Below are 22,336 nucleotides of genomic sequence, written 5' to 3' on the forward strand. Positions count from 1 at the left end.
CCCCCCCCCCCCCCCCCCCTTACAGTATCCAGATACTCACGCCACCCACCCCACCCATGAATCATTTTTGATTTCCACCAAATCGATCCTCGAAGCCTCTTGCCTACGGGTCAGGTACTTTTCCAAGAGGAGGCTCAATAGAATCTGCTTATACACCCGTGCGAGAAATGCGGACGCTAACCAAGGCACACAGATTCCACCCCCTACCCCCAATTTGACATTGAGTGAAACTATCGAGAAAATCCTGTTTTCGTTCAACTGGAGTGATTTATCGAAAAAAGTCCTTTTCATAACTGCTTTTGGTATCCTAACCGGTATCCGTTGAAGGGTTGTCTTTCTGGGCTCTCTCGAATGTTTATCTGCATCCCAGGCTGTACCAAAGAAGAACATGACCAGCCTTGCTGACCAACGTATCTGCCTGCTGACTGGAACATGGTCACTATCTCCCCCGGGGTTGGCTGAGAGTACCCCCTAAATATCATATGTGCTCGAGACCCACCCACCCTCAGCTTTGATTGTTTTTACCCCCGCCAGCCTCATTTGTTGAAAGAGACCATTGAACCAATGAAGTTCTATAGCATAGATCATATGTAAAAGGGGGTAGTGCTGGTACATGCTGGATTTAGGTCTTTGATTTCGATCTGCCCCCTTCATCTCTACTAGACTACCCCACCCTCATTGCGCCAACTAAGAAGAGAATGGCAAGTCTAAGCTCAAGTCACGCCAGCCCTATCTTGAGGTCGGGAGGTCCCGCGCCACCGGGGATGAGGTCTCACGGTCAGCATCACCAGCTCACAGACTTCTTCGGCGATGGGGTCCGGGTCTCTTGACCCCCGTATCGCCATAACTGAAAGGGTGGGGTGGAGCCTTACAGCCCTGCTGTAAAAGTCGCAATGGCACCCGTCGCTGGGGGTGGGTTGTGGGAGATCTTTGGACGGGTGGGTCGCATGAGCAATTGAGAGGTCCACGGATTGTCTGGATAAAAGGGGTAGCCTTGTGATGACTAGGGACAAACCAGGGTAGGGTCATATCATTACCCGTGATTCTCAAATCAATAGAGGGGGTACTGATCGTGTACAAATATTAGATCCAAGGCCTGCACAGAATAGGGAGGGGTGGGGTGGGCGGTCATGTGAGGTGTGTGCCGTGAGTGGATGACGGCGACGCCGGGGTAAGTTCCGAGGAGATCCTTACAGGCAGAACAGTCAAAGGGCTGGATGATCGGACCGTCGGGTGATGCCGTGACCGCGCCGCTGTCCGTCAGCACGCCGCTGAGTTCCGACTCTTCGCTTGAAGCCTCCCTGGTCCCCGGGGGCCCCCGGGTCCGGCACCGCGTGTAAGAGTACGGTCGGCGTGACTCACCGTGGCACTGGCACGATCGGATCGGATCATCGGATCGGACGACCGGCCGGGCCGGCGGCGGCCGCCGGGTCCGGCCCGCCACTGGGCCATGATTATCCGGCCCGGGCGGCTGAGTCCCGGACCCGACGCGCCGCGCCGCCGTGCGGCGCTCAGCGACGGCGGGGCCCGGCTTCTCCTCCCTCTTTCACTTTCTCTTCTGTACAAGCCTAACAAACTTGGCACAGCGCTCACTCCGTCACTAAGTTCGGCCGGGCCGGGCCCCGACTCCCCGGGGCCCGGGGTTCGAGTCAGCGGCCGCGGGCCGCCGTGCGGCCTGAGGATCCATTCAACTGTATCCGTGATTATCCGCAAGTATCCGTGAGAAGTCAAGGGCACACTGCCATGGGCAAGGGTGTGGTGTTGTTATGGTTGAGTGCGGCAGCGATGCGCATGGCGCTGCTCCTCTTTCCTTCCTCCTCCTACTCATCATCTCGCATTTCAGCTCCATCCTCACCTTCCACTCACACTCGATCGTCCTCCTCCTCCTCCTCTTCCTCATCCTCGCCACTCTCCTGTTCAACCTTGGGAATGAGCTGTTTATGGGCCGAACTGCAGTCCCCATCACCCTCATATCTCACAGAAGAGCTCTCCTCACGTCCAGAGATCGTCACAGCTCTCACATCAACATCCTCAGTGAAGGAAGGGATCTTCCTCTGGGAGCGTGGAGCATCTCCATATGAAGGAGATATCCTACATGCCCCACCTTTGCTGCTGCTCCTCCTTTATCCGATAGAGGGCTCCTCTGGGACTAGGTTGCTTCGAGCGCTGTTCTGGACCATGATTCAGGTCCTCGTTGCTGTCATCATGCGGATGGTGGTTGTGGAGTACGAGCGCTCGCCCGAGGTCTCGAAAGATTGCTGCCACCTTGGCCTAGCACTTGGCGACGAGGACGAGGAGGATGACATTCCGAAGCTGATCGAAGAAGAGAACAAGGTGTGCGTTCATGACCATCTTGTGCATGTAGTGATGATCAAATCTCATCAGAAACACCAAGTCCAACTCGATGCAGCCTGGATCAACGAGCTCGTGCCGCTTGCGTACATGTTGCACCCATACTCGGTGTTGTGTTGTGGTGTTTTGATTTCGGTAGGAAACTTAACAAGGCTTTGCAGATACTCACATGCATTGGCACATCGACAATCTCCGTAGATCATCTGTTCGTGATGGCTTCGGTGCTTTGTGCTCTCAGAGTAAAATCTCACTGCTCTCTTATTTCCACATGACCGACGACTGTGGCAGGGGAGGACGATTCAAACCTCGGTCGCCATCTCCACAGCAACTTACATCTCTCCCTATTACATTGTCCTCTTACCGCCTCTCGCACTCCTGCTCAGGAGGAAGCAAGAGGGAGCCTTCTCCTCATACTTTAGCTTGTACAATCACTTGCCTTGCCCCATGTGAGGATTTTCTGACATTCTCCTTGCTACAGTGTTGGGGCTTGCTGTGCGGTGATGGGAGCGTTGATGTATACATCATACGCGATCATGGGGAGCTGGGACTTTGTGAATGGTGAGCTCGTGAATGGGCAGGAAAAGCTTGATCTAAGCTGTTGTAACAGCGGTGTACTACTTCACCTTTACTGTCCCCGATCTCTCGCCCAACGTCGGCTTGTGCGTTGGATTGCAGGTTGTCTCTCGGGGCTCAAGGGTTTTGCAGGTTCTGGTACTTCTTCATCGAGATCTTCGATCAGTTTCGAAACTTTTTCCTCTTCCTGTTTCAATATCACATGCTTGTATGGCTGATGTGCTGGTATTTACAACTGTGACTGTGAGAGCAGGTCTACCCCATCCCCTTGGCTATGCGAGTGTCTCATCGCCCGCTCTTTCTCTTTGCATTCTCACTCGGTATGATTCGTTTGGTTGGGGTCTGGCGTTTTGACTGATTGGTCTTCAGGTTATATCGCCATCTTCAAATCTTATCCATCGATAGGCGACGCAGCGTTCTACATGCCATTGCTGATCATGTTATACCTCCTGCATGCTGTTTGGTCGCCATGACCGAGTTACGCAGTTTTCACCGCCAGCTGATCGAAATGAGAAACTTGTTCATCTTAGTACAGATCCTCCTCTTCGTTACCGGTAGCCCCCCCCCCCCCTGTTCTTCTCGGCCTGATGCGACCTCTCGTGCTCGTGCACCAGTGCTCTCGCCGATCTTCTGGCACTTGTGGATAGTGACGGGAGCGGGAAACTCGAACTTCTATTACGGTCTCACTCTCGCTTACTCCGCAGCACAGGTAGGTCTGCGTGTGACGTTGGTTGTGTTGACTTGTTGAATGCAGGTCCTGATTATCTCTGAATCGATGCTGGCGGTATCATTACGAATGAATACATCTCATGCCTGAATGTCTCGTTGTTACAGGTGCTGAAGCAAGACAAGAAACAAAGGCTCCTTTCGAAGAAAAGAGATTAGATGAACGAGATCAGCTCTGGTCGAACTACATTCTTCTCTTCTTTAGTTCGCAGCCATGTTTCATGCCTCATCATTCCCTGCTACTTGATGTTGATCCTCCCCTGCTTCTCTTTTCTTACTTCTTGTCTCCTACGCTTCTTGTCTCCTTCATGTCATTTCTCGCCCTGTTTGCTCTTTTCTTTTTAAATTTTACAGACTTTTTTTACTGCCTTGAAGTCCCTACCCCATTCCGTGCTACCACCTGGTTTGGTCCACCCTACCCCTCACTTTCTAGTATTCGTTCTGAGGGCACCTCAACCCCCTCATTTTCTCGGTCCCCTCAACTTCCATTCTCGTTACCCTTCTTACTATGACCATCGATCTTGCACAGCACCCCTTCTTATTTACACCCACCCCTTCCATTGTCCACCCCTACCCCCTCCATTGTTTGGGGAATGTTCCGTAGTCTCTATTTCTGTTCTCCGTCATGCGCTGCGACTACCAGGCGGTGGCGCCACAAGCAGGTCGGCTCTGCTCCTCCTCGCGCTCCTCCTCTCCTGATCTCCCCAAGACATCGTCATCCCGTGCCCTGGCCCTCCTCCTCTCCTCCTCTCTCGCTCTCCTCCTCGTCATAGCTGTGGTCCTGATGCTTGACGAGCCGTCGACTTCATTGGAGCAACAGCAGGCAAACAGGTACGAGCGCGTTTGTCGGTCATGCGAGTATATGTGGTATACGTGTTTTTCTCTCTCATGAGTACCTCTGATCTCTCCCTCTCCTCTCCTTAACCCCATCTGACTGCTCTCATTGCAGCCCCCTTCTGAATCGGATGGAAGGGATGCGGACAAATCCCTACGTGAACGACGAGGCGTCGGGCTCGGAGCACTGGGGAGGAGTAGGCAGTGAAGGTTATGGAACTCCTGCATGGGACGGGACGGGATGGAACGCAAACTACCACCCTAGAGATCGGGCAAGCATGGACTCGGAGTCGATGGAGCCGTGGTACTGGAGGAAGGGCCCTAGAGTGAACGACGAGTACACTGGGCATGTGGCGGACGGGGATCCTCTCTTCTCTCCTCCTGATGGCTGGGAGCCACCCTATGAGCTGAAGTAGAGCAGGAGCGGGGCTGGAGGAGAGCTGGAGTGTTGAGCAGCGGAAGGTTTTCAGATGGAGGGCCGTTGAAGTGTAGATGTAGCAGGCGGTGGAGGAGTGCGCGGGTAGATGTCAGCTGGGTATGAAGGTGGTCTTGGGCAGAGATGAAGTAGACAAGGTTGTAGATCTCGAGGTCGTAGGTCTGGCCACAGGGATGTCTTGGAAGTAAAGAGTTTGTGCGATGCGGTATGGAATGGACAGAAGAAAATCAACTCTTTCTTCCCGCTATTAGCAGGGTTAACAGGTAGAGGATGGGAGGGTGAGAAAGAGGGCTGGAGGAGGAGGAGGGAGGGAGGGAGGGAGGGAGGGAGCAGGGAGGTCGGGGAGGGGGGCCGGGAGACGAGCAACAGGACGAGGACAAGGAGGACGAGGACCAGGAGGAGAAGGTTATGTGTTGGAGCTCTCCTTGATATCAATCCGAACCTCTTGGGTCTCGTGCGCTGCAGTGAAAAGGCTCAGGGGACAGAAGGAGAAGCGCAAGGCAGGGCGAGGACCTTGATCCGCCTTCTCCTCCTCCTGCTGCTGCTGCAGGAGAGGCTTCATCTCGACGTTGTCCTTGCTCCTTCCCCGCCGTCTCACAGTCTGGCTGTTTGCATCGCCAATCATCACTCTATGTTCCGTCCTTGGACCCAAAGGTGCTCTCAGCAGCGGGAGAGGTTGCAGGCGAAGAGCGGCAGGTTCTTACCTCTCCTCCTCCTCCGCCAGCCTCGTGTACCTCTGCGGCCTCCTCGTTTCCGCGCTCGGCTTCCGTTGTCGGCTGCTCCTCGATTTGTCCGGAGAGCATCCGCAGGACTGTCAGGGGAAGCGGCGTGAGGCGCTGAGGGAGGAAGAGGGGGGGAGAAGGTTGGAGATGACAGGGGAGGGAGGGAGGGAAGGAGGAAGGGAGGGAGGGAAGGAGGAAGGGAGGGAGGAGGAGGGAGAGGGAGGAAGAGCGGAGCGGGGAGGGTTCGAACCAGGGCGATCAGGGCGACGCTGGCAGGGAGGATGATGATTCCCCCGAGGGCCATCATAACGATGCTTTCAAGGAAGTTCTGATGAGGAGTCGGGCCGAAGGTGAACTGGCCGTTGGAGAGCTTTGAAGCTGAGAGGAATGGATCCTCCTTGTACCGCAGGGCAAACTACAACTCGCTCATCATCCTCCTCCTCTCAGGGCGCTGACTGACCTGGACCACGAAGGGGGAGGAGAAGTTGCCGCGGGTGGGGCTGAGATCTTGGGACGAGAGCCTCCGGTTGGAGTTGGGCAGCCGCCGGGAGAATTCCTTGGCATACACTGAGTTCTCCTATCAGTGACATGGGAGGATCGATTCCTGCCTCACCCAAGGGCCCATCCTTGCTACATCCGCATTGCGACACTTGCCTCGCCGGCAGCACCCACTGCTGCTCGTTCCCAGCTTCCTTGAGCTCGAGCGTCAGGCAGACGCTCGTCAGTCTCCGCAGGCTCCAGCAGCTCCCTCGCTCCCAGACGCCATGACTCTGCACCCGACACATCTTCTGGTTGACCCCGACAGTGATCCACTCCCACAGCTGCAAGCTCGTCAGCTGGACGCAGGAGGGAGGACGGAAAGGAAAGAAGGGAGGGAAGGAGGGAGGAGGGAGGGATCAGAGGGATCGGAGAGAAGGGAGGAGGGAGCGGCACGGAGGAGGGAGGGAGGAGGAAGGCAACAGACAGAAAGGAGGGAGGCAGCAGGGAGGCAGCAGGGAGGCAGCAGGGAGAGACCTTGAGGTCGTCGATACTGAAGGAGCTCGCCGACGATCCCTCTACCTGCACGTTGAAGCTGACAGATAGAGGAGGAGGAAGGGCGCGTTGAGCAGCTCGGACTACCTCACCGTCAGCACACACAAGGAAGGAGGAGGAGGAGGAGGAGGAGGAGGAGGAGGAGGAGGAGGAGGAGGAGGAGGAGGAGGAGGAGGAGGAGGAGGAGGAGGAGGAGGAGGAGGGAGGGACCTTGATGGACTTGCTGACGTCTTGAGGGATGGAAAATTGGTGGGAAAACCTGGAGGAGGAGTGAGCAGCAAGAAAGCGACGCAGAGAGTTATGACCTAACTTGTGTGAAGTTTATGATATCGCCCTGTAAAGAGATGTCAAGCTTGCGCAGTTGAGATGAGGAAAAGGAAGAAGAAGAGGAAGAGGAAGAGGAAGAGGAAGAAGAAGAGGAAGAGAAAGAAGAGGAGGAGGAGGAGGAGGAGGAGGAGGTGGTGGTGGTGGAGGAGGAGCGGAAGAAGGAGGAGGCGGGAAAGTCAACCAGAGCGAATTCCGTCTGCCACTTCTTGGGGAATTCGGAAGTGTTGTCCTGAAACCAGAACGTGTGAACATGTTTCAAACTGCTTCACATGCAGCACAATCTGAACAAGCAAGCAAAGACAAAGAGCCATCTCCTCTTCCTACCATTGACATACTGCTGCTAGTGCCGTTGATCGTGATGCTCGCAGTGCTGCAACCTGTTACTTTCTTCTCCCGTCCAGTCTACTTTTTCACCTCTTCTTCATGACAGGCTCGAATTTTTTCGTCCAATTTCCCAGGGCCCAGTTGAATTCCTTCACAACGAAAGAGCCTGTACAGAGACAACACAATCATCACCACAAACTCTTCTCCCCTCCTGCTTTCCTCCTCTCTTCCTACCCTATCGCCGCCGAAACCACCATGGTCTCCTGCTCTTGCCCTGCCCAATCTACTGCTCCCCTCCCCTCTGATCCCGAACCGCTTCCGCCACTAACACATTTCCTCTTCCTCCTCCTCTCACGTGTATCAATGTAGGACTGGAACCACACGTGGACGCCATACACAACCATGCTGAACCCCTGGGACGATCATCAGCATCATCGGTAGATCGGAGGAGTGGGCGACTAACGATCATCAGCATAAAGATGAGACACGCGGTGTTGGGCGACTCCTCGTCGTAGGGATGCGACCGGTAGAGTCCCTGCAGAGGGTGAGGGCAGGACAGCATAGAGGGCATTGAAAACCTTCCAGTCGTCCACAGCGCGGAGGGCTGAGAGCCTCTTGTTTCGTGCATTCACGCTCGCAGCGGCAGCGGCGGCCATGGGAGCTCAGCAGATTGAAGGAAGAAAGGAAGGAGAGGGGAGAGGAAGGGGAGAGGAGGAAGCGAAGCGTCGAGGCAAGGGAGATGGGAGAAGTTGACAATGGAGGGCCAGTCAAGTCAGACTGCTCTCTTCCTCTCTCAACCTCGTCCTCCGATGCTCCTCCTACCCTCCTCTTGTCGTCGTTGTCGTCTCTCCTCCTCCTCCTGCTCTTCTCCCACTCCTCTGCTCTCCTCCTCTACCTCGCTCCCTCCCTCCTCCTCTCAAGCTCCGCCATCGCGTTCGGCTGAAGCACACAATTGGAATGGCAGTAAAGCCAGCAATAAAATATTGTGTTTTCCAATAAAACTCCCATAAAAGTGCCAAGGTTGCAAGGTTCAAACTTTTTTACACGCCAGTGGGCCAGCCAGTAGTCAGGGAGGGGGGGGAGGGAGGAGGCGCTAGGAGGATGGACAGGTCAGATGATGGAGGGCGAGGAAGACGACGCGAGGATGTTGAGACTAGCAAGTGAAGGACGAGCATGACGATGTCGACATCGCCGCCTCTCTCCCTCTTCCTCTTCCCCTTCCTCCTCGCTGCCTCCGTCCTCGCAGATGTTACGATCGTCCACCCTGCAAACTTGACGCTCTACCGGAGAGGAGAAGCTGTAAACCTGACGGTGATGGCTTGCCTGCCCGAGCACGAGGACGCGGTTGTCGAGGTTTACTTCGACCACCAGCGCATCGGGGAGTTTGGAACCAGTGCGGCAGTGTTTCAGCAAGAGGAAGAACGGCTGCAGCAGGAGCTGCGGGTGTCAAGGGTTGCCTCCTGCCTCTCCTCGCTTCCTCGCGGACTCGTTCTCAGCATCGGATCTGTGGAGGACGGGCAGCACACGATCGCGGCTCGTCTCAAGGGGAGGGAAGGAGGAGGGTCGTCGGAGGTGAAGATACATGTAGGCGAGGGTTCGCTCAGCATCCTAGTGGGCGATGAGCGGGAGGAGGAGCAGAACGTTGTGCGACTGAACGCATGGGGTTGTCTCTTGATAGGAGCTAACCTGAGAGGTCCTTGTTCCCTGTCTTCCCCGCGCGTTCCTGCCTACCACTGATGTTGCTGGTTCTGTTGCTGCTCCCTCCCTCATCCTTGTTTTCTGTCCGTTCTCCCACTCTTTCATTTCATGAGCCTTTTCTCTGTTCCTCCGGTTTTCTTCCTTCCTTTTCCCCTGTCTTCTTCTTGCATCATTTACACCACCGCCACCACCACCGCCACCACCACCACTGCCCCCACTTCTTCCTCTTCTCCTCCTCCTCCTCCTCTTCCACCACCACCACCACTACCACCACCACCACATCCTCCTCCTTTTCGGCCTGCCGCGGTCTCCCACTTTCTATGCTCCTGATCCTGAGTACCGTCAGGTTACCCAACAATCTCCCCCAGGAATCCTTTGCACGTGTACGTGAACGGCAGACACTACAGGACAGGTTGAGCTCTCCTTGTATTCTTCTCTCTTGTCTCTCAAAGTCTTCAGATGACGCATTCATCGTCATACCTGTACAACCAGGAACCTGTCATGTGCGAGAACAAGACGGCCATCAACCTTCCTCCTTGACATGCTCGTAGATTCGGGTCGCCATCACCGATGCCTTCGGCGACATCGTCATGGAGAGCAACGCCAACGTCACTGTCCTCCCTCCCCCACCTGCTCGTCGCCTGCAGGGCGATCTTGACTCGAGCACTTGCAACGGTCGCTGACCCTGCGCGAGCAGGTCAAACTTCTGTCCTCGACCTGCTGGCTGCCGCTAGCGATGGGGACGTTCTCATCTCCTGCCTTCACCCCACCAGGGGACGGCCTGAGGTAGCCGCTGCCTGCTGCTCCATCGCTCTGACCTGCCTCACAAGGACGCGATCGCCGTCAGGTCCCACTGGCTGGCTCTTGCCCGTCATCCAATGAGGGTGGGCTGAGGATGAGCTGGGGATCTGCAGCTGACCCCGCAAACTTGTGCAGGTTGAGTGGGTTTTTGCGGTAGACAGCGACGATGTTGAAGCTCTTGAGGTCTGTAGGGAGGAGGGGAAGGAGGGGAGGGAGGGAGGAAGCAGAAAAACGAGAGAGAGGGTGGAAAGTGGAGGGAAGGGGAGACAGCTCGGGGAACTGAGGAGAGGAACAGGGTCTGGTGTCAACGTTCAGGGACGAGGAGAACACGCGTGTAGTCTGCGTTCCCATCGACTGCTTGTTCTACCCCGAAGGTTTCGTTCGATCGTCTTGCTCGACTCTAGCTGAGCTGGCAGCAGGGACATGTGTTGCTGGATGGAACTTTGCAGCCCTAGCTGGTGAGCCGGGAGGGCTAGTGAGTTCGTCCTCATGACTAGCTGGACCCCAGCTAGGGGGCACGTCCTGCTTTCCGTTGCCGACGACTTCTTTCCTCCTGCTGGGTGAGGAGCGAACTTTGACTTTGACAACTTTGACAGTTGCAGGTGGGATGAGCTCGTCATGTCTAGGACTCCTCTCTTCGACCCTGCCGTGCTGATGGTCGGGCTTGTATCCCCAGCTACCTCCCCACCTGAGCTCCAGTGCTGTCGACCGCGTCTCATCCTCTGCACCTCCTGCTCCAACGCCGCTCCCCCTCCTCCTTACCCACCCCTCCTCCTTCCTCCTCTTCTCCTGCTCCTCTCCCTCTCCTCTCCCTCTCCTCTCCCTCTCTTCTCCCTCTCATCCTTGTTTCACGTTTCTCTCAAACAGGTCTCCGATGGGATCTCCTCTTGCCGGCATGCTGTCCCTGTCCTCCGTCCCTCCTCTGCCTCCTGCTCTGGCGACGCTTGTATGCTCGAGCAGCTGCCGTCTCCTCCTCCCGCATCATCCTACGGTGTACTTCAAAGCCACCCCATCTTGAACAGAGCTCGCTACCTGCAGGTGCTTGGAGGGAGATCGAGGGGAGGGCAGGGGAGGGGAGGGAAGGGGAGAGGAGAGGGAAAGCAGGGCAGGGGAGGGAGGATCTCGACAGGATTCCTTCAATTAAAGTTTTTGATCTCTCCTGCTGCAGACTGGTTTTGTTCTCTTCCCTGAATTCAAGAGTGTGTATTGTGATGACGACTTCACTCTGTCGGCGAAATTGGATGGGGTACCTTCTCCTTCCTTCTCCTCTCTCTCTCCCTCCCTCCCTCCCTCCCTCCCTCCCTCCCTCCCTCCCTCCTACTTCCTCTCTCCTCATCCTCCTTCCTGCTGACTCGCTGCTCCTCTGACGAGCTGGCACAGGTTGAGGTGGACGGGCTGGACATTGCTTTCGAGCATCGACATTCAGTGCATGGTAGGCAGGAGGCAAGACGGGAGATGCACAACACAACCATCAGGAACAACCTCCCCGAGCGCTACCATCACGGTGAGATGACTTTGTTGCTCTTTCTCGCGGTGTTGCATGCTAGAATCAAGCTCGTTGTCTTGTTGTCCGCTGGTTGTCCTCGCTTTCCCCGATCACTGTCTTGCTCTTGTTTTCTTTGTCTCTCAGTTCACTCCTCTTCTCCTGCATTTCTTTCTTGTCTCCTCACGCTGATAGTCAGGCAAGAAGTTGTTTGAGATTCGTTCGATCGGACGGCAGGCGTTGTCTCGTCATATTTTCTCCTTCCCCTCCCATCACAAAGACAACAGGAACAAACCTCCTCCTCCTCCTCCTCCTCCCCATCTTTCCTCTCCTATCCAGTCTCTCCTCCGTTTCTTGCTACCTTCACTTCCTCTTCAGTCTGGTCAGGCAGCATCTCAACAGACAACGCTCCTCTCCCTCCTCCTTTTGCTCGATTTCTGTATCGTCTCTCCACAAGCATCTCGAGCTCCTCAAACTGGGATCCCCTTCGTCCAAGACTTGTTCCAGCTCGACCTGTCCTCAGCTTTCTGCCAACACCCTATGACCAGCAAGTTCAACGGCGAGGAAGATGGAGGGAGAGCAGGAGGAGCAGGAGGAGCAGGAGGAGCAGGAGGGGCAGGAGGAAGAAACTGGTGCGATCTGAGGGTAGAGATCGTCATGGCCTGCAAGACGATGGAGCTGGTGGATGAGTCACAGGGGGAGGGGGTGAGAAATCCGCAAACTCTGCAGCTGGGAGAGGGGGAGCTAAGAAACTCGCTCCTCGACGCCGCGGAGGGTCTGTTTGTGATGTGGGTGAGGGAGGAGGAGGGAGTGAACGCTTCCTATTGGTTGAAGTCTGCGGTTGACTTTGCTGCTGAAGGTACCGATGATAAGTTCCGCTTCTCCCCTATCCCTGTCCCCCCACTCCTCTCTCCTCCCCTGACTCCCGTCCCCTGCCCTCCCTTCCTTTCTTCACTCGCCCTCCTCTTCCCTCTGCTATCCTTGTCCTTCTGTTTCTTCATCTGCTCCTTCTTCCCCCACTGCTCACGTCACCTCGCTTGGCTAGCCTGACTCTGTTCCTGTCTTGAAGACTTTATGAAGATGAAATCTGCTTCAAGTTCTCTGCTGGAGATCTTCAAGTCCTCGAGAGCCATAAGTTGACGAGGTTGACAAGTGAAAGTTGGTTGATGTGATTGACAGGATGCGAGGAGAATTTGTTTGGACCGATGCTGAAACACGTTGCCCACATTATCCGATTTAGAGAAGAAAAAGATTCGAGTACGTGCATGATGACGAAAAACCAAAAGCCAAAAGGGTGTGATGATGATGATGGTGGTGATGATGGTGATGGCGATGATGATGATGATGATGATGATGATGATGATGATGATGATGATGATGGAGATAGCGATAGCAGCAACGATGGAGATGACAATAGCGATGATTACCATGTCTGAGATTTTTTCGATGATTCAACCTGCAGGTAATGTGGATGCAGACTTTTTCCGTCGTATCTGTCGATTACTCTCAACATCTTCCACCTGTGAAGTTTCCTCCTCCTCCTCCTCCTCCTCCTCCAGCGACTTCAGTCTTGTCTGGTCTTCTCCTTTGAGGACCTCAAGAAGCGCTGAGCCCTACTGCACGTGCGGGGGAGGAAGCGCAAGAGAGTCGATAGACCACGAGCTCCTGTGGTCAACGGAGGAGGAGGCGAGGAGGACGAGGAAGTTCTTGTTCGCTGCCGGAGGCCTTGGGGATCGCCGGGGGGAGGAGGGAGGAGGGAGGAGGGAGGAAGCGAGGTCAGACGGCAGCATCTTGCTCGTCGACGACCTGCTGCCTCGTAGGGTCTGGTCGGAGATTTTGTTTCCCCGCCATGGCTCCCAGATGCTCTTCGATGCCTTTGAGAAGGTTTCCTTCACTGTGAGTGATGTGTTTGCTTCCCATGATTCGTCTCCTCCTCCTCCTTTCCCTCCTCCCTTCTTGGCTTCCACTGACCCACTCCCTCTCTCCTCCTCTTCTACTTTGGTTTCTCGTCTCTTCTTTCCCTCCTCCTCTCCTCTTGCCTTGTCCTCTAACATCGTCAACCTGCATTAGATTCGTGCTGTTGTTTACAACCTTGCAATGGGCCCCGACGCTTCCTATGCCTGCGTCTTTGTGGACGGGCAAGAGAAGGTTTCACTACTACCACCACCAACTCCTCCTCCTCCACCACCACCACCATCACCGCCACCACCACAACCACCTCCCCCTCCTCCTCCTCTCCTCCTCCTCCACCACCACCATCACCATCACCACATCCTCCTTCATCTCCTCCATCTCCTCTCCTCCCCTCCTCCTCCTCCTCCTCCTCCTCCCCCTCGTCTCCCAGCCCCTTAACAATAGCATTAGGGATGCTCGCACGAGCCCGAGCTCGAGCTCAGCATGGATGATCCTGGTCTCGACCACTCATGGCATGTGATGGAGCTCAGGCTGTACGACAACATGAGCCAAGTCAGAAACTCCCTTCCTCCTTCTTTTTCCTCCTCCTTCTCTTCCCTGGTTCTCTTGTCGTTCTTTTGTCTTCTTGACTTTTTCTTGTCTTGTTTCTCAACCACCCCCACCGCCTCTTGCTTCTCCATTCTTCTTTATCTCATCGCATTCGCTAGGCTCTTCATTCCTCCTCTTCATTCTCTGAGTTCCGCACGGGCGTGAAACCATGCTCGCAGCCGCTCCTGTCCTTCGTCGCAGAAGCCTTCCTGCAGAAGGAGGAGGAGGAGGAGGAGGAGGAGGAGGAGAAGGGGAGGGGGATGAAGGGCAAGGGGAAGGAGGAGCATCTACAATGCTTGTCTCACATTGCTGAGGGGCCGTTCCCTCTTGTTGTCAGCAGGGAGGAGGAGGAGGAGGAGTTTGTGTGCGTTTATGAGACTTCTTGGGCGTCTGTGGAGAGCAGCAGTGCTGTCAGTCTGATCCCTAATTACCGGCGATGGATGATGGTGAGGAGGAGAGGGAAAGGAAATAAGGAGAGCAGGAGGGAGGGGAGGAAAGGGCAGGGCAAAGACAGGAGCAAGGAGGGAAAGAAGAGCAGGGCAGGGCAGTGAAGGACAGAGCAGAGCAGAGCAGAGCAGAGCAGAGCAGAGCAGAGCAGAGCAGAGCAGAGCAGAGCAGAGCAGAGCAGAGCAGAGCAGTTGGAGGAGGGAGCAGAGCAGTTGGAGGAGGGGAGGTCTGAACGAGTGACGATGTTCGAACAGGAAGGGAGCATGGCAAGTGGGCTGGTCCCGGCAATGCCAGCAGGGCTGGGATACCTTCTCCTTCCTCCCTCAACCGTCTTCTACCCAGGGCTGGTGCTGACCACCAGCTCCAACTCAAGCAGGCGCCTCCTCTACCAGCTGCAAGGAGCTTGCGACGACCGCAACCTCCGACCTCCCTTCTCCCGCGAGCAGCTGGGAGAGGAGAGGAGGGGAAGGAGGAGCAACCAGACCCTGGGGACCCTCCTCGTCCTGTCGCAGATCTGGGGTGAAAACTTCTACCACTGGATGGTAGAATGTCTCCCGCGCGTCTCCTTCCTCCCCTCCCACCTGCTTCTCTCGCCTGACCTCGTCATCGCCGTCCCAGCTCTCAACCCCTTCGTTGTGGCAACTTTGCGGCTACTGGGGGTGGAAAAGGAGAAGCTCCTGCCTTTCGCTCACCAGCACGTGTACCATGCCCGCGCCGTCCTCCTTCCCAGCTCGGGAGTCTGCGGGATCGGACCTCCTCCTCGCATCCTCCGCCGCACGTCAAGAGCTCTGCGTAAGGGACTGGACGCCATCGAAGCAGCGAGAGAAGCAGGAGAAGCAGCAGGAGCAGGAAGGGCCTGTGTGCTTGTGCAACGATCGGCGAATAACGGGAGAAACATTCTCAATCATGATGAAGTTCTCCTTGCTTTGAAAAGGACGTTCAAAGATGTACCCTCCTCCTCCTCCTCCTCGACCACCACCACTATCACCACCACATCCTTCTCCATCTCCTCCTTCGCCTCTTCCTCCTCCATTCTTCCTTCTTCTCCTCTTCCTCTATCTTCTTCATGGTTCGAGATTGTTTTCTCTCCCTCAAATTTGCCCACATCTCTCTTCTCTCCTCTCTAAACTTCCTCCTCTCCCCTTCTCTCACCTTCTCTCCTCCTCTCCGTGATAACTTGTTGCAGGTCTGCGACTGGAGGGTCATGAAGCCACTCTGGTACCTCCTCCTCCTCCTCCTCCCATCATCCTCCTCCTCCCCCCCCTCCATGACGCCTATCTTTTTCTGCTCACCTATAGATCAGGGGAGGAGACAAGGAGCTGGGCATGCTTGCAGCAGCTTCTCTCTTCCGCCATGCGTCGCTCATCGTCGCTCCTCACGGCGGCTCACTCGCCAACCTCATGGTCAGGCTCCTCCTCCCCACAGTTCCTTATCACATCCCTTTCTCTCTTCCACCTCCTCCTGCTCCTGCTCCTCTTTTCCCCTCCTTCCCTCCCTCTCTTCCTCCTTCCCTGCTTTCTGCTCATCTCTACTGTTTTTGGGCTTGTAACTTCCCTCACAGTTTGCAAGCCCACACGCTTGTCTTGTTGAGATCCTGCCAGCGTTCCGCCCTAACTTGTGCTACGAGCGGTCTGAATGTTTCAACCTCGATCTTCTACTTGCTTGCCCTCCCCGTGCTTCTCGTATTATCTTCCTCCTCTTCCGCCGCAACAACCAACACTTCCCCTCTACCTTCTCTTCTTCTCCTCTTCCCCTCCTGCTCCTGCTCCTGCTCCTGCTCCTGCTCCTGTCCCTCCTGCTCCTGCTCCTGCTCTTCTATTTTCCTCGTCCTCCTGCTCGTCTCCTAACGCTCCCTCAGCCTTTCTCGGGCCCTGGGCTTGCGCTACTTCGGGCTGGTGGTTCCCGGCAGCTTCTCGCAGCTTCCGATGCAAGTCGACCTCCTCCTCCTTCTCCGTACAGTCGCGTCAGCCCTGGAAGGAGCGAGGTAAGGATGAGCAGAAACGACACATGGAAAGAATGAGGAGTAGCAGTGTGAGGAAGAGAGTTGTGTCGGTGCAGAATGGAGAGCTGGGGGGAGGGCGTGAGCTAGTGCGATCAAGAACATGAGGAGGAGGAGGAGTACGGGGAGGACAGGAATGAAGAGTTCTTAACAGTTTCCAATCGACAAGGTGATTGGAAGCTCGTCATTTGATGTTGGAATAGAAAGGCAGCACAGTTACGTAACCACAGAAACAGCAACATTGTATTATCACATACCAACAACAACTCTATTTTCCTCCTGCTCCTCCTCCTTTATCTCCTGCTCCATCTCCTCTTGTTATCATCGACGTCCCTTTTTTTCCTCCTTACATGTACTTGGAATTCGACCCGAGGGTCCCGATCTTATTCTCAACATCCTCATCAGTTCCAGTGAAGATTTTCTTATCATCGCGGGGGAAGGAGTAGAAGTGGAAATCCGTCACGTGATCAGCAAGAGTCCTATCCCTTGTTGCCCCCACGAGTTGCCGCTCCCCCTCCTCCTGCCCCACCACTCTGTCCCGCAGCCCGTCTCTCCTGAGCTCCTTCCAGTACTTCCCGTTCACGATCCGCTGGTTCTCCTCCGACTCAGGCTCCAGCGCTCCCAAGTGATCCTCTACCATGCTTGCCTCCTCCTGCTTCGCCTTGGGCACAGGAACCTCCTCGTCCTCCCCTCCGATCTGATCATCTCCCAGTTCCTTGGTCGGGTAGTAGTCCTGGTAGAACTCCGTACCTGCCTTCTCCTGCGCCTCCTTCACCTCCTCTGCAGTGATCCTCCTCCCCTTCCCTTCGGGGTGGATCGGATGTCCGACCATGTTCGCCTCCACCTGGTGGTACCAGGGCCCGTACATGATCTTCTGGTTGGCGATGGAGTTGGGGGCAAGGTGGCCAAAGTGATCGACGCGGGGAGCGCTGGACGTAAGAAGGTCGTGCATCTCAGCATCGTCAGAGCTGACGTAGTCATCCAACGAGTTCATCAGTTGAGCATCCTCCAACCCCTCCTCCTCTCCCGTCCCCGTCGACTTGACCTCACCAGACTCGTCCTCCTTCTCCTCATCCTTGGCATAGCGGTTGTGTCTACCGGCCATGTACGAGTCATCCCCTTGGTAAACGAACTTGCCATGGTTGCAAGCTCCGGGAAAAGAGCAAGGTCCTCCCTTGTACTGGAGCCCAGCCGTCCACGTCTCCTCCCCATCCTTCGCCTGGCTGTCAAAGTTGTAGTCCTTCAAAGACTTCTGATGCCCTCGGACCACAGTCGAGTGATCACGAGACCCGTCGGAGAGGAAGCGGTTTAGAGCCTCGTCGAAGCGGATCCTTTCCTGGGACTCGCCTTTCCCGCTCCTCGACTTGGCCTTCACCAGTCTCATCGACTGCGTCTTCGGTGCCGCTCGCTCCTCCTCTTCGCGCGGGTCCTCGTTGTGGTGCCAGGAGTATCGCATCACGCCCGGGAAGTCGCTGGTGGGGATGAAGCTGATGTCAGTTCCCATCCCTTCCTGCCACGGCAGCCCTCGCATTCCCTCCAGTCCTGAGCTGCTTCTGCCCGCGGCCTCCTGCTCCTCGGAGAGCTCGTTGTTGTGCCAGGAGCCCTTCATGACCTCCGGGTAGTCGCTGGTGGGGACGAAGCTGATGTCAGTCCCCATGAGAGGGTGCCAGGGCAGACCCGTCGCCTCTCTCGCCTCTGCCTCCGACACCCGGGCAGAGGCAGCAGACGTGCTGGTGCTCGAGGCCTCCTTGGCAGAGGAGATGGCTCGCTGCACCTCGTTTCTCTCCTTCTCGACTTCCTTCTCGAGCGACTTGAGCCTCGCCTGCGTCTCCGCCAGCTTCCTGTCCTTGTTCTCCATCCTCTTCACCTCTGAGACTTGTCCAGGGATAGAGGCGAGAGCCGAGGTACCATCAGCGCGATACATGGGCATGTTCGACCTGCATGCGGATCAGAGCACGACGATCACGAAGAGGCTCTGCTACATGACGGGAAACCACTGCAGGAGCTGCTCGTTGCTGCTCGTTGAGACCAGGAGCGCACAAGCAAGCAGCATGACTGACCCCACCTATGTAGCCCCGTCAGTTCACCATCCTCCCTCTCTGATTCTTCAATTTACCCCAACAACCAGTCCAGTCGAGGTGCGATGACGAGGAGAGAAAGAATACGTCATGCTCGACGCGGAGCCGTAACTTGGCATGCCTGCCAACCGTCAAGTCACATGAATCTTGGAACAGGATCCATCCTCGCCCCTCAGCCTCGTTCCCTTCCTCTCGTTCTTCATTCAAGAATTTGTGTTCACATTTCAAATTGAACTCCTCCATCTCCCACCAATGCTCTCTCGTTTAAGAGCGGGAAGTCTCCTAAACACTCTTGTAACCATCTCTCTTGACAGCTCTACTGGCTCATCCTGGGACTATAAAACTCGTCTTCGCTCTCTTTCTTCGCACCAACCCTTCTCCTACCTCTTCCTGTCTTCTCCTCCCTGTCTCTGTTCTCTCCTCCCTGTCTCTGTTCTCTCCTCCCTGTGCTCCTTCTCTCCTCCATTTTCTTCTCCCTGCCATGGCGACTCTTCAGCTAGTCGTTAGAACGGTTACAGTTCTACAAGTCTGTTGACGTTACAAACCGTTGGAAATCTACCCTGCACCTTCTTGCCTTCGAACCACCCTACCCCTCTCAGCAATCGAGGATTCCACCCACCCCTAGTATGAAAAATAAAATGTGCCCCTCAAGTTCGATCAAGTACCCCTTCTTTAGATATCAAAAGTGAGGGTGATATGGGTAATCTGGATAGGTCAGCTGAAGGAGGGGTACAGCGGAAGGATTGGTGATGGTGGGTAGAACAACAGTTGTTACAAGGGGTGTAGGATTTTCATCAAAAGGGTAGGGTACGCGGGGATGGGGGCTGGGGACTTGGTGGGTACTTTATTGCTAATAAGTAGGGGTACATTGGATATTGCATGGGTACTTCGGGGGGGTGAGGAAACTAAAGGGGGCCGGTCATCAGGTGGGTCATTTTGATGCACTTTGGAGGGGTGGGGCTAGTCTTTTGATGGGGAGGGTGTAAGAAATAGAGTCTGGATGGGGTAGTGCTGGTCGGGGGGCGAAGGAAAGAGCTCAGACGGAACATGGCGAGCGAGGAGAGGAGAGGAAGAGGGGAGGATAGAACAAGGAGGTCAGATGATTAGTAGGATGATGAAATAGAGATGAATGCCGATGGCAAAATGATTGCTGGAAATGAGCTGAAACTCAATCAGAGAGGAAGATGAGCAGCATTTGTTTGATTGCGATGAAATGGTTCTGAATCGAAATAGATCGGGGATATCTTGATCATGAGCTTTTGTGATACCTCAAGCCGATTCTTTCCTTATTGAACTACTAGGTCAAGCATGCCTTTGATATTTCAAACTTGAACTGTTGGAATGATTGTGAAAAGTGAACAATGGTTGATTTGATTGGTTGATATTCCCATGGGCTTGGAGGGATCCTGTCAATGCTCTCGAGCTCCCTGTGTGCTCGCATGTCTGACTTCAACCTTGTTCATCACTGAATCACTTCGACAGGCCGGAGCATGAATCTTTGAATCCTTGTTTCAATTGTTGATATATTTGGCGTTGTTTGTTGCGTGGCTGCCCAAGAACGTTTGTGTTGGGTTTTGTTACCCACAAACTTGATGACAATGGTCATGCAAAGTGTTAAGTTTCCCCCTAGCTCCAGCATGCAGAGGAGCGTGAGCAGATGTATGGACAGCAGGATTCTTCTCTCCCTCCTCCTCTTCTCAGCCCTGGCTGTAAAGACGTCAGGGGAATTCAAAGCTCTACGCGGAGGATCGTCAGCAACAATGACGGTTCGCTCCTCGTAACCCCTTTGTCTTTCCTCTCCTCCTAAACCCTAAACCCTTTTCCCTCCTCCTTGCTCCCTCCCTGTCTTCTTGTCAACTTGCTTCCTCCTCTCTCCTTCGCTCACGTCCTGGCATCGTTTGCTTTCCTTTCCTCTTCACCTCCTCCTCCTATCTCTCCCTCCTCGTCTTGCTCTTTGATACCTCTCACTCTCTTTGCGCTTCCCCTTCAGTTCCGCCCTGAGCTCAGAAAGACGTACTCGAGCACCATTCAGAAGCAGGACGCAGAGGACCTGGAGCGGCACAAGGCTCTTCTCCGCGTCCCTTCTCGCCCTTCCGTCCTGGGACAGGCAGATCGAGTCTCCTCCTCCTCGGAGAAGCCGAGGAGGCTGCAGCTCATCCGACCCGACATGGAGTCAAACGAGAATTGCGAGGGGAAAGTGCGGGAGATTGAGGACACCAAGAAGTTCAAGGCGTTCCAGGGTACTGGGCATGTGATGCTGTCACCCGAGGAGGTGAAAACACCAGATCTCTCTTGTGATGGATGAGTCGAGGAGGATGTGGGACGGGACGGGGGAGGGGGGCGAGAGGGAGGAGGAGAGTTGACATCTCTGATGGCGTTTGTGCGCAGGTGAAGTCTGCTTCTTCCACTGAAATGCACAAGTTGGCGATTGCGAGGCTTGCCAGGATGCAGGTAAGGAGGAAGAGGAAGAGGAGGAGAAGGAGGAAGAGGAGGGTCAGGAGGAGGAGGAGGAGGAGGAGGAGGAGGAGGAGGAGGAGAGTGAGCAGTATGTGATTTCCGACTACAGATCAAGATCACTGGAGGCTCCAACTTGACAGTGTCCAAGGTTTGCATTCTTTTCGTGTTCACAGCACTTGTCCTTTTTTTTCAAATCTTTTCCTTTCTCTCACACATGGCTCAAGCTCCAAACCCTCTCCTCCGGCCCACTCCTCCTTAACTCCTCCTCTCCTGTTGGCTCCCCTTCCCGCACGTCCTCCACCTCTCCTCCCACCCTGATCCGTTCCGCCAGGACTCGGAGCTCATACGAGAGGAGGAAGCTCGCTTCAAGAGAACGTGAGGACGAGATGGCTGCAGGAAGGGCCTGACGTGTCAACAGGCATATGACGGCTGTCAAATCTGTCAACGTGCAGCCCCCAGCAGAGCAGGTGACGGCTGGATGGTCTGATAGCTTTCTCCTCCTTGCTGACTAGAGGGGGCAGCTGGAAGACGTCAAGGAGGCGATGGAGCAGACGGCCCGGCAGACGATCTCTGGAGAGAAGGAGGGGGTGGACGAGCACGGGAACACGTGGAAGGAGATCTGGTGAGACTGAGAGGGGGGGAGGGGGGGGGATGCAGACGAGGGGAAAGAGGTAGGAAGAAGCATAAGGAAGAGAGGGATGAGATGATCTGCATGGAGATGAAGGAGCAAGGACAGGAAGGAGAGTAGCAAGGAGGTTTTCTTTTCAATTGCTCTGTTGTCTGTTTCCTTGTCCCTCGCTAACATGACGCCAGGGGAGTTGATGAAGCCACAGGAAAGCGATTTGGATCCAAGGTGGAGAGAGAGGAGGAAGGAGCGAGGAAGGGGAGGAAAGAGGGAGGAACGAGAGGGGGAGAGAGAAATGAGGCAGGGGGAGAAGGAAGGAAGAGAACGTAAAGATGAGGAAGGAGACGGTCAAGTCTGTGCTGCTGAAGATGAGGCAGGTTGGGTACGACGGGCAGGGCGAGTGGCATGAGGAATGGACTCTGAGCAAGGATGGTCAGTTCGAGCTCACCGGAGGAAACACTCAGGTAAGAGGAGGAGGAGGACGAGGAGGACGAGGAGGACGAGGAGGACGAGGAGGAGGAGGAGGACGAGAGGTGGGGGGAGGGATGTTGAAGGGATATGAAGAGGGGGAGGACAGAAGAGGAGAGGAAGGGGAAGTTAAGGTTTTGTTTGAGGGAGGGGATGGAGGCCTAGGGGATGAGGAAGTTGAGAATTGCTGTCGTAAGAAACTCATGCAGGGGCATCGCTGGGGTCAGAGCTACGGAATCTTTGAGAATGGGACTAGTTGGAGAGAAAAATGGCTCGAGAAGGTGCAGACTCCTCCTCCTCCTCCTCCTCCTCCTCCTCCTCCTCCCTCCTCCTCCTCCTCCCTCCTCCTCCTCCCTCCTCCTCCTCCTCCCTCCTTCTCCTCCTCCTCCCCCTCCTCCCTCCTTCTCCTCCTCCTACTCCTCCTCCTCCTCTCGTTCCCTCCTCCTCCCACT

The 22,336-nt window shown here is 55.3% G+C and overlaps 7 protein-coding genes across 7 annotated transcripts; 5 read left to right on the forward strand and 2 right to left on the reverse strand.

Annotated features, from left to right (window-relative positions):
• Window positions 1-2,178: 2,178 nt before the first annotated feature.
• On the forward strand, window positions 2,179-3,810 carry GUITHDRAFT_118887 (hypothetical protein; the record flags this gene model as incomplete). The annotated part of the gene is made up of 11 exons (XM_005821879.1): window positions 2,179-2,336; window positions 2,386-2,460; window positions 2,831-2,910; window positions 2,960-3,011; window positions 3,058-3,133; window positions 3,179-3,245; window positions 3,295-3,364; window positions 3,412-3,479; window positions 3,540-3,634; window positions 3,680-3,709; window positions 3,760-3,810. 11 exons carry the CDS (start codon window positions 2,179-2,181, stop codon window positions 3,808-3,810), a joined length of 822 nt encoding a protein of 273 aa, XP_005821936.1.
• Window positions 3,811-4,268: 458 nt separating this feature from the next.
• GUITHDRAFT_155632 (hypothetical protein) lies at window positions 4,269-5,005 on the forward strand. The gene is made up of 2 exons (XM_005821880.1): window positions 4,269-4,482; window positions 4,601-5,005. The coding sequence occupies exons 1-2, from the start codon at window positions 4,277-4,279 to the stop codon at window positions 4,899-4,901; spliced, it is 507 nt and encodes a 168-aa protein (XP_005821937.1). The 5' UTR covers window positions 4,269-4,276; the 3' UTR covers window positions 4,902-5,005.
• A 322-nt stretch (window positions 5,006-5,327) lies between these two features.
• On the reverse strand, window positions 5,328-7,982 carry GUITHDRAFT_118889 (hypothetical protein; the record flags this gene model as incomplete). Its single annotated transcript, XM_005821881.1, has 12 exons — window positions 5,328-5,380; window positions 5,435-5,562; window positions 5,626-5,732; window positions 5,894-6,058; window positions 6,104-6,210; window positions 6,257-6,464; window positions 7,184-7,231; window positions 7,327-7,372; window positions 7,417-7,492; window positions 7,682-7,739; window positions 7,790-7,861; window positions 7,905-7,982. 12 exons carry the CDS (start codon window positions 7,980-7,982, stop codon window positions 5,328-5,330), a joined length of 1,146 nt encoding a protein of 381 aa, XP_005821938.1.
• Window positions 7,983-8,640: 658 nt separating this feature from the next.
• GUITHDRAFT_118890 (hypothetical protein) lies at window positions 8,641-11,338 on the forward strand (the record flags this gene model as incomplete). The annotated part of the gene is made up of 13 exons (XM_005821882.1): window positions 8,641-8,989; window positions 9,371-9,436; window positions 9,484-9,527; window positions 9,576-9,660; window positions 9,722-9,810; window positions 9,855-9,908; window positions 9,961-10,008; window positions 10,121-10,283; window positions 10,334-10,385; window positions 10,428-10,482; window positions 10,994-11,071; window positions 11,206-11,257; window positions 11,301-11,338. 13 exons carry the CDS (start codon window positions 8,641-8,643, stop codon window positions 11,336-11,338), a joined length of 1,173 nt encoding a protein of 390 aa, XP_005821939.1.
• Window positions 11,339-14,520: 3,182 nt separating this feature from the next.
• On the forward strand, window positions 14,521-16,245 carry GUITHDRAFT_118891 (hypothetical protein; the record flags this gene model as incomplete). Its single annotated transcript, XM_005821883.1, has 5 exons — window positions 14,521-15,204; window positions 15,444-15,475; window positions 15,561-15,660; window positions 15,819-15,886; window positions 16,116-16,245. The coding sequence occupies 5 exons, from the start codon at window positions 14,521-14,523 to the stop codon at window positions 16,243-16,245; spliced, it is 1,014 nt and encodes a 337-aa protein (XP_005821940.1).
• A 357-nt stretch (window positions 16,246-16,602) lies between these two features.
• Window positions 16,603-18,309, reverse strand: GUITHDRAFT_146867 (hypothetical protein; the record flags this gene model as incomplete). The annotated part of the gene is made up of 2 exons (XM_005821884.1): window positions 16,603-18,193; window positions 18,239-18,309. The coding sequence occupies 2 exons, from the start codon at window positions 18,307-18,309 to the stop codon at window positions 16,603-16,605; spliced, it is 1,662 nt and encodes a 553-aa protein (XP_005821941.1).
• A 1,662-nt stretch (window positions 18,310-19,971) lies between these two features.
• Window positions 19,972-22,165, forward strand: GUITHDRAFT_146868 (hypothetical protein; the record flags this gene model as incomplete). Its single annotated transcript, XM_005821885.1, has 10 exons — window positions 19,972-20,100; window positions 20,325-20,606; window positions 20,723-20,785; window positions 20,901-20,939; window positions 21,123-21,166; window positions 21,210-21,258; window positions 21,313-21,413; window positions 21,605-21,644; window positions 21,794-21,880; window positions 22,094-22,165. Coding segments are annotated over 10 exons (906 nt in total), but the record flags the coding sequence as incomplete, so codon positions are not given.
• Between the last annotated feature and the right edge of the window lie 171 nt (window positions 22,166-22,336).

Source organism: Guillardia theta, assembly GCF_000315625.1.
Source record: "Guillardia theta CCMP2712 unplaced genomic scaffold GUITHscaffold_136, whole genome shotgun sequence".
Classification (NCBI taxonomy): Eukaryota; class Cryptophyceae; order Pyrenomonadales; family Geminigeraceae; genus Guillardia; species Guillardia theta.

What these genes read in the sequence shown, in the direction of transcription:
- GUITHDRAFT_155632 (XM_005821880.1), top strand. Translation starts at nt 4,277, where the DNA reads ATGCGCTGCGACTACCAGGCGGTGGCGCCACAAGCAGGTCGGCTCTGC. An exon ending in GAGCAACAGCAGGCAAACAG is followed by an intron (nt 4,483 to 4,600) that starts GTACGAGCGCGT and finishes CTCTCATTGCAG; the next exon opens with CCCCCTTCTGAATCGGATGG.